The 8,852-nt window shown below is 54.9% G+C and overlaps 1 protein-coding gene across 6 annotated transcripts in view; it reads right to left on the bottom strand.

The window, feature by feature from the left end:
- Positions 1 to 2,339: 2,339 nt before the first annotated feature.
- The window catches only part of CMKLR1 (chemerin chemokine-like receptor 1), a 29,135-nt gene continuing 22,622 nt past the window's right edge, over positions 2,340 to 8,852 (bottom strand). For all 6 annotated transcript variants that reach the window (XM_005869697.2, XM_005869699.2, XM_005869695.1 and 3 more), the window contains 2 exons: positions 4,801 to 4,876; positions 2,340 to 4,173 (listed from right to left, as the gene is read on the bottom strand). In XM_005869697.2, coding sequence (XP_005869759.1) covers positions 3,049 to 4,170 — 1,122 coding nt within the window. In that variant the 5' untranslated portion in view covers positions 4,171 to 4,173; positions 4,801 to 4,876 and the 3' untranslated portion in view covers positions 2,340 to 3,048. The remainder of the gene's footprint in view (positions 4,174 to 4,800; positions 4,877 to 8,852) is intronic.

Here is an 8,852-nt window from a genome sequence, read left to right as displayed (position 1 = left end):
TCAAGCATCTCTTCCCCGAGGAAGTGTCCTTGGCCTCTGGCCAGGGTCAGACCCCTCTCCAATGTGTACGTGGCACTTACGGAGGTTGTTTTCCATTCAGAGAAAATTGTTGTTGTTGTTTTTAATTATTGGCTGTCTCTCCCACTCGCCAATGAATGAGCTGATGAGGACGGAGATTGTATGTTCGGATCACCCTGTATTCCCAGCGCCTACCACAAGGCCCGGCAAAAAGTAGGTGTTGGCTGGGTTGCGATGGCCTGGATGGACGGGTGGACAGGTACTCGCAGAGCTGGTTATGTACATGGATGGGTGGGAGGATGGGTGGATAGGTGGATCGTGCAGAAAAGGCTGGGCCCGAAGGAGGAAAACAGCTGGTTTGGATTTTGCTCCTGTTCTTCGGCTTTTCCAAGGGCATAATGATTTCCCGGCTCCCCGGGGCGGCCTGGCCTGCACGCGGCCCAGCCGGGAGGAGCGAGGCGCCGAGCCGAGGAAGCCGCCCGTCCTGGGGCTCAGGGGCCCGAGTGGCTGACTGACGGCGGCTGTTTCTGGGACCTGGAGCCCGTCCCGCACCATCTTGTGCCCGAGTCGCTTCACCTGTGACGATGGGGAGGGGACGGTGGAGACACCGGTCAGTATGGAAAGCCGCCCCCCTTTTGCTCTCAAGCTGTCCAAGGGCAGGTTGCTTAAAGCAGGCGGAGGCTGCAGCGTGGGATCGATTCAGAGCTGGCTCATCGTGAACACAATGGGCCTGACAAGTGAAGGAACAGTTTGTCTCCTAATGAGGTGTGATTCCAAATCGCCCATGGCCTCGGGCGCTGGCCAGGCGCTGGGAAGACATCACAGCTGCTCGCTGCCTCTTGGAGAACTGGCTTCAGGCTGAAGGGACCGGGAGGGGAGGGGAGAGAAGAGAATGCAGCCCTCGGAGACCAGAGGGCCTGGGGCCTATGAGGGGCTGCCTCCCGCCTGTCCCCGCTGCCTTCCCTGAGGCCCCTGGGTGCAGGAGGGGGAGCCAGTGGGTGAGTGTGGATGGTTGTCCAGGAAGCTGGAGGGCAACGGCCTTTTCTTTGCCAAGCGGAGTCATCTTTGGAAAACGATTTGCAAAGCTGACTTAAAAGGCCATTCAGGTGTTTGTATGAATCCGCTGAGGAATATATATTTATGGTCAAAACCCCAAGCCCCTCTCAAAACCTTAGGACTCTGCAGCCTTATTTGAGCCAAACGAGACCTAGGTTAAAATCCAAACGCTGGCAGAGATCAGCTGGGCGCCCTCAGGCAAGTTCCTTAACCTCTCTGAGCCTCAGATACTTCACATGTAAAAGGGAAGTCACGTGTAATTGTCCCTAACTCGGGGCTGCTGTGAGGAATAAACGCAATACCTGTACAGGGCTTATCATGGGGGTGCTAAATAAATGCAGGCTATCATTATAGTCTAGAACAGTGATGGCGAACCTTTTGAGCTCGGCCTGTCAGCATTTTGAAAAACCCTAACTTAACTCTGGTGCCGTGTCACATAGAGAAATTTTTTGATCTTTGCAACCATAGTAAAACAAAGACTTATATTTTTGATATTTATTTTATATATTTAAATGCCATTTAACAAAGAAAAAGCAACCAAAAAAAATGAGTTCGCGTGTCACCTCTGACACGCGTGTCATAGGTTCGCCATCACTGGTCTAGAACATTCTCAATAGGTACATTCTCTATAGGCTCAGACAGAGTTAGCTGTGTGCTGTTGGGCCAGTTGCTTGCCTCCTGGGAGCCTCAGCATTGCCATGTGTAAGGGGGATGATGACACTAGAACATTCTCAATAGGTACATTCTCTATAGGCTCAGATGAGACTCTGGTTAGCCGTGTGCTGTTAGGCCAGTTGCTTGCCTCCTGGGAGCCTCAGCGTTGCCATGTGTAAGGGGGATGATGACACCGGGGCACAGGAGGGCATTGTCCCAGGTGAGAAGAGGCTACAGGGCTGCACACAGGAGCTCTGTGCCTCTGGTACCCCAGGGCCTGCATCCCAGGCCTGCATCCCAGAGCACACAGTTCAAGGTCAGGCTCCAACCTCCGCTTCAAGTTCAGTGACTGGGCCCTTGGACGCACACCCCAGCCGCAAAGCACTCCCTGTAGCTTCCTGCCGGTGCCTTGGGACTGGTCTCTAGCAAGGCGTGGAGGAAGTTGAGGAGGAAGAGGAGAGGCCTCTTTGCTCACCTCCTGCCCCGGAGTGTTTCATTCTGAGTGGCTCCAGCCAGAGCCCATAGATTAGGGAAGGAGAGAGGAACCCCTGGGAGGGGGTGGGGGCCGCTGATGAAGCTGACCCCTCCACCCAGCACCCCCAGGAACAAATTAAAAGTGAGAACAGGGGTTGGGGGAAAGGACTAGCACCACCCCCACCCCCAAAATAGCTCAGCACAAAGCCCATGGGAAGTCCTTTCTCCTTCCCTTCCCCCCAAGAGCCCGCATGGCCCCTCAGGGCCTGTTCTTTGTGTTCCTAGGAGAGCTGAACACACATGCACGGTCCAGGGCTCATCTGTCACCTTCCTCTCCCAGGTGCCCTGTGCATTCCCCGCGCCCCAATCCAGAGGAGTGGCTTGAGGGGTGAGACGTCTGTCTGGCTGCTGGATAGGTAAGTAGGGAGAGGCGTGCTCTGCCCTCCTCCGCTCACCCCGGGAACGGACCCGGTAGAGTGTTTGTGTCATTTCCGGGGAGCGCACAGTAGATAGCATCGTCTCCCTGTCTCTTGCTGATCGCGGTCCACGGCAGTGCTTTGGAGATTCTACCGTTTGTGCTTTGCGTCGTCATTGTTGGTCAAGGCTGGTCTCCCAAGGAGCGTGGGACGCTGGTCCAAGGCTGTGGGCCAAGGGGCATGCCATGCCCACCATGCCACCGGGAGAAAGGGGTCCCAAGCCCTGGGTACCCGGCTCAAAACACTGGTCGGCCCCGTGTGAAATGCAGCGGGCGTTGGTGGGCGCTGCGCAGGCTCCCGCCGCGGCCTTGGGAAGGCAGCGCCTTGGACGCCAAGGTTGGGAGTGTCTGTCGGGGTCGCCAGGCGGGGCTCACAACATGTTGGTCTCCTTCTCGTTCTTCGAGGATCTCTCGTTGATGGACGACATCCTGGTAGAGTTCCTGTGGCTGGGGTCGGGGTACTGGCCCGTGTCCTCACTCAGAGCGTTGGCCAGGCGGGAGAAGAAGTTTACCCTGAACTTCTTGAAGTCCTGACCCATGAAGGCATACAGGATGGGGTTCATGCAGCTGTTGGCAATGGCGAGGACCGTGGCCAGGGGCAAGCCCAAGGTGAAGACGGAGGCAGGCACGGAGGTGTGGTGGAGCTCCAGGAGGTAGAGCGTTTGGTAGGGGCACCAGCAGAGGAAGAAGGTGATGATGATGGTCAGGATGATCTTGAAGGGCTTCTTGGTCTTGGCCAGGCGGTTGCGCCGGAGCTTGCAGACGATGGTGACGTAGCAGGCCGTGATGATGAGGACCGGGATCAGAAAGCCACAGAGGAAGCGCATGACGCTCACCGCCAGGTGCCAGCGGAACCCCACGGAGCCCGGATGAAGGCGAGCGGGCCCCAGGGAAGAGTTGGCCTCCGCCAGGCTGAAGTTGCTGAAGCACGCTATCTTCCCGTGCACGAGGACCGTGTCCCGGAACACGAGGGAGGGGAAGCTCAGGAGGGAGGCCAGGACCCAGATGACCACGCAGGCCACGTAGACCAGCCGTATGCTGCGGTGGTTCTGGGACCAGACGGGGAGGAGCACCGCGATGCAGCGGTCGAAGCTGATGGCCATCAGCAGGAAGACACTGGTGTGCATGTTGTGGTTGAGCAGGAAGTTGCTGACCTTGCACATGGCCGTCCCGAACACCCAGTGGTAGTCCGCGGCCACGTAGGCGATGTGGAAGGGGAGGAAGAGGTTGAACAGGAAATCGGCGATGGCCAGGTTGACGAACCAGATGGTGTTCACCGTCTTCTTCACCTTGAAGGTGGCGATGAAGATCACCAAGCCATTGCCCAGGATGCCCAGGCAGCAGATGACGCTGTAGACCACCACCAGGAAGATCCTGATCGCCCCGCCTTCCGGGGGTGGAAACTCCTCCGAAATCAGGATGGCTTCAGGATCCTCAGGGTACTCGTAATCGTAATGGTAATCGTAGGAGTTGTTGTAATCCTCCCCCTCCATGCTCTGCAAGGGGAGACCAAGGTCATGAGTGGAACCTGGACTGGAACTGCCTTCAAGAGGCCAACCAAGATCAGCAAGCCCGACAGGGTTCTCCCTGGCAAGGCACAAGGCCGGTTCCTTAGCTTAACTACTTCCCGTTTTGCTATTTTATTTACTTAACAAATAGCTGGCCAGCACCTCCTACACACCAGGGTCTGTTCTGAAGCCTTGACATACACAAACGCTCTTCATCCTTGCAAAGCTCAGCAAGGTAGACGGGTTAGGAACCCCATTTTACAGGGGAGGCAACTGAGGCACGAGCACTTAAGTGATTCGTCCCAGGTCATTCAGCTGAGAGTTAACCCAACTTCAGAATCTACCCTCTGGACAGCCGTGTTTTGCTGCCTCTCTGGAACCCTCCCTCACCTTACAGTCTAGTAGGGGAGACAAACATTCATCCAAAATTCCATGATCATGGAAAAAGTGGAGTAACAATGCTAAATGCCATGAAGGAGAGGTGCACAGGGCCATGAACTCGGTCCCAACCATGTTCCTAAGACCCAGGGGACAGCTATGTGGTGCTCCCACCTGGTCAGTGGACCCAACTGGCGCCCTTTGGAGATATGAGCTCAGACCCCAAGAGTCGCTCACCGTTCACTGTTAAGGTGTCCAAAGCTCTCCGGGGTGGGTCCTCGGCCAGTCAGTCTCCGTGCACAGCTGGAAACACCTGCAGGGAGAACAGGAGGCAGCTGCTGGGTCCCGGTCTCAGAGCCACCACGCTGGTGCACTCTGAGAAAGGACCTCTTGTCGTCACTCCCGATTCACGGAAAAGGAAGCAGGGACGTGCCTGAGGTGACCCAGCTGACGAGCAGCTGAGCTGGAATTGGAACCCAGGACCCTGACGCCCTGGAATCCCTGCACTTCCCACCACCAAAGCTCCTCCCATCTTGACAAACGGGCTCCACGCAGGTAGATGTCTGAGGCTGGCGAGACTGTCAGTCGATGGTGCTTCATTACCCATCACTGCAGCTTCCCTCCATCCAAATTCATCGCTGCTCCTTCATGGACTTGCGGTTATATTTTATTGCATAAGAGCCGTCATCTGATTTTATTACACAAGAGCTACTTGTAAAATTCCATTGAGGACTCTGGGCTCCAGGGACTCTGAATTGGAGCTGCGGACCCACTCCGCAGGCTGGGAGCAAATTCCAGGGGTGCCCAGTAACGGGTCCCCAGGCCCCCAGGCAGGAGGTGGCAGAGCCGGGATTGGAGCCCCGTCTGCAGAACCTGGGCTCTTCCCATTGCTCCGTGCTGCCCCCAAATCGTGATGTGATGACTGGGTGTCCACATCCCCTGTGCCCGGCTGTGCAGGCCCCAGGGACAAGGAAATGGCTCTTCTAGCAGGAGGGCTGCCTGAGCTCCAGTCATCACATCCACGCCCCAGGCAGGAAGCTGGGAAAGATGAAGGAGGAGTCTCCACGGAGCTCATAGTTGGTTGCAAGGCACCAGGCAGAAGAAGTGCTCCCAGGCCGGGAAGGGGTGCTCCCGGGCCTGGGAGTCAGAGGCTTCCTCAGGCCCCAGGAGGCTCAAGTTTTAACCCATTCGCTGAGCTTTAAGGACAGTTCTAAGATGACAGAAGGAGCCCTAGCCGGTTTGGCTCAGTGGATAGGGTGTCGGCTTACAGATCTGAAGTGTCCCGGGTTTGATTCCGGTCCAGGGCACGTACCTCCGTTGCAGGCTCGATCCCCGGCCCTGGTCGGGGCTCCTGTGGGAGGCAACCAATCGATGTGTCTCTCACATCGCTGTTTCTCTCTCTGTGTCTCTCCCGCTCCCTTCCACACTCTCTATAATCAATGGAAAAATATCCTTGGCTGAGGATTAACAACAACATCCACAAAAAAGATGATAGAAGGAGGGAGGAGGGTGGGCCCCACCTCCCAGCATGCCCCCCTTTCTGGCAGTCGGGGAGGGGGGTGTCTGAGCCCCTGGAGGAGGGTGGAAAGGAACGGGGACTCAGGACCGAGCACTTGGCGCTGCGGTGTCTGCCGAGATGCTCTGGGGACACAGATGACGTCACGTCTGGCTCTCCGGCTGGGCTGGGAGCAGCTCAGGGTCAGGGGCCACCTCTTTCCATCTTTGAATGGGGGCCAGGCTGGGCCGGCACAGGGTGGCGCTGACATCTTTGGGGCATGTCTGCCCGCTCGCTCACCCCTCACCCCTCCTCCTGAGAGCTGAGTGAGTCAGTGTCCCCAGTTGGTATGTGTCCTCCCCCCCAACACCCCAGTCCCTCGGCTCTCCCTGGATGGGGACCCCAGTCACAAGTTTGCATTTGGCCTCTATTCTGTCCCCACAGACATCCCTCCCGTCCTGAGCTCGTTTCTGCCCCCAGACCAGGTAGTTCTGGGTTGGATGGTCAAGGACACCGATTCTGGGCTGCCTCCCATCCAAATCCTCAGTCTGTATGAACTTCCTATGACCTTGAGCAAGTCAGTTACCTTCTCTGCACCTCAGTTGTCTTATCCATAAAATGGGCAGGATCACAATCATTGGGAATGGTTGAGAGGATTAAATGTCACATGCAAAGTAACTTAGAGTAGTATTGTTACTGGGTCACTATGTTGTTATTGTTTTTATCACTGTTCTTTTTATTATTATTGTCATGGTGATTATTATTTCTTAGGCTTCCACTCTTAACTCCCTCCTAAAATGGCCTTAGCCTGGGAAGGTGGGAGGGGACAGGAAGGCCAGAGGACCAATGCATCCTGCCCACTAGTCTCCCAGCTCTGGGTTCAAGGGCAGGTCAAGGGCAACACAGGCAAGGATTTTGCTTCTCTAAGCTCCAGTCTCCTCATCTCCCCAAGGGGGGTAAGAACCTCTCCCTCATGTTGTCAGGAGAGTCATGTGACATGAGAATGAATCCTTTGCCAATTGTAAATTGTAAAGAGCTATAAAATTCTAGTTATTCCTATTTCTTAAACCCTCACAACCAGGAAGCTCATGAAAAAGTATCTATAACTATATATACATAACATGTACACACATAGGTAACATGTATTTGAGTATTCACCATATGCCAAACACTGCAATGCAAGACTCCATGCAATGCTGCCAACCACCCTGCAAGGATATTAGTTTGCAGGTAAGAGAACTGAGGTTCAGAGAGGTGAAGCAACTTGCCTGAGGCCACACAGCTGGGAAATCTGACTCCAGAACCTGACTTCCAAGTCTCATGCTCCCTTTGTTTCCCTGATGGCTAGGGGGTCCTCAACCCCACCTCTCTGAGTCCTATAAGCCTCAGCCTGGAACTCTGAGAGCCCAGACCTTCATCACATTCCACGGAGCTGCCTTCCCCAAGCCACCTCACCTTTCCTTAAAGGCTCTGTGAAAATCACACCTGCGATGTAGGTCCTGGTCCATGGAAGTGCCCCCTGCCCTCTTGGGGTGCCCTGATGAAGCCCCCTTCCCAGTGAGAAGTGCCCTTGAGAATTCAGGGTAGGGAACACCACTGCTTCCCCTGCGGAACTGGGCTGCTTCCTCATTCTTGAAAATCCAGGTCCTACCACGGATCACATTTCCCTTTTTGACCTGGCCACAAGGAAGCTCTGAATCACATTTGCAGGTCAAAAGCAGCAATTCCATTGACCCTGCTGGTCTGCAGGTTTTTGCATTGGTTTGGGTTGGTCCTTGTGTCTACATCTATTATACTTGATATTGGTTTTAGTTCCTTATAATAAACTAGAGGCCCGGTGCACAAATTCATGCACCAGTGGGGTCCCTCGGCCGAGCCTGCAGGATCGGACTAAAACCAGCTCTCCGACATCCCCCGAGGGGTCCCAGATTGCGAGAGGGCGCAGGCCAGGCTGAGGGACCCCACCAGTGCACGATCGGGGCCGGGGAGGGATGCAGGAGGTTGGCCAGCCGTGCCTGTCCTTTCCTTGGACAGTTCCCATAGGTCCCTGGGAGAGGTTGCCAGGGAGAATTTGATACAGAAGGCAGGAGATCTGCTGTGACACCTGAGCAAATTGTTCCCCCTCTCTGGGCCTCAGTTGTGCAATCTATAAAATGGGAATAATAGTATGTGCCCCACCTACTTCTCAGGGCTGCTGGGAGGATGAGCTAAAGTGAAAAAGATGAGCTTCTGGAATCAGGACTGGGAGGGAGACAATCTCTAGATTCCTCTCTTTTTGTAACTCTTTTTTTAATAACTTTACTTGGAAATAAGTACAGACTCACAAGAAGTTGCAAAAATAGTACAGAGCAGTCCCGTGTAACTACCACCCGATTGCCCTCCAGGGCTGGAAGAGAGGGGACGGGTGAATGCTGCGCAGCTGTTAGAAGCCACAGCTTATCTAGGGCGCACACAGCAAAGCGGAATGCAAGCATCCTGAAGCCACCTCCCCTCCCAGCACTGAGTCCATTGGAAACATGCTTGCAAAAGCAGCCACACGCACAGAACAGTATGCACTGTTTTTTTTGTGTGTGTGTTGTTGTTGTTTTGCAAGAACACGGTGGAATCACAAGATACACATTGAACTAATTAGGATACACATTGAACCAATTAGAATGGTTCTGTGGGAGCGGAAATGGGAGGGGGAGGAGTAGGAAGCGGGGCTGAAAGGAAATCAATGCAGTGAAGAAAGTGAGACCAGTCGGAGCGGGGGCTTCCGGAGGCCAGTGGCGACGCAGATAGAGATGGACGGAGG

The sequence above is a fragment of the Myotis brandtii genome, unplaced genomic scaffold, assembly GCF_000412655.1.
Source record: "Myotis brandtii unplaced genomic scaffold, ASM41265v1 scaffold303, whole genome shotgun sequence".
Classification (NCBI taxonomy): domain Eukaryota; kingdom Metazoa; phylum Chordata; class Mammalia; order Chiroptera; family Vespertilionidae; genus Myotis; species Myotis brandtii.
This window is presented reverse-complemented; position numbering and strand designations above follow the sequence as displayed.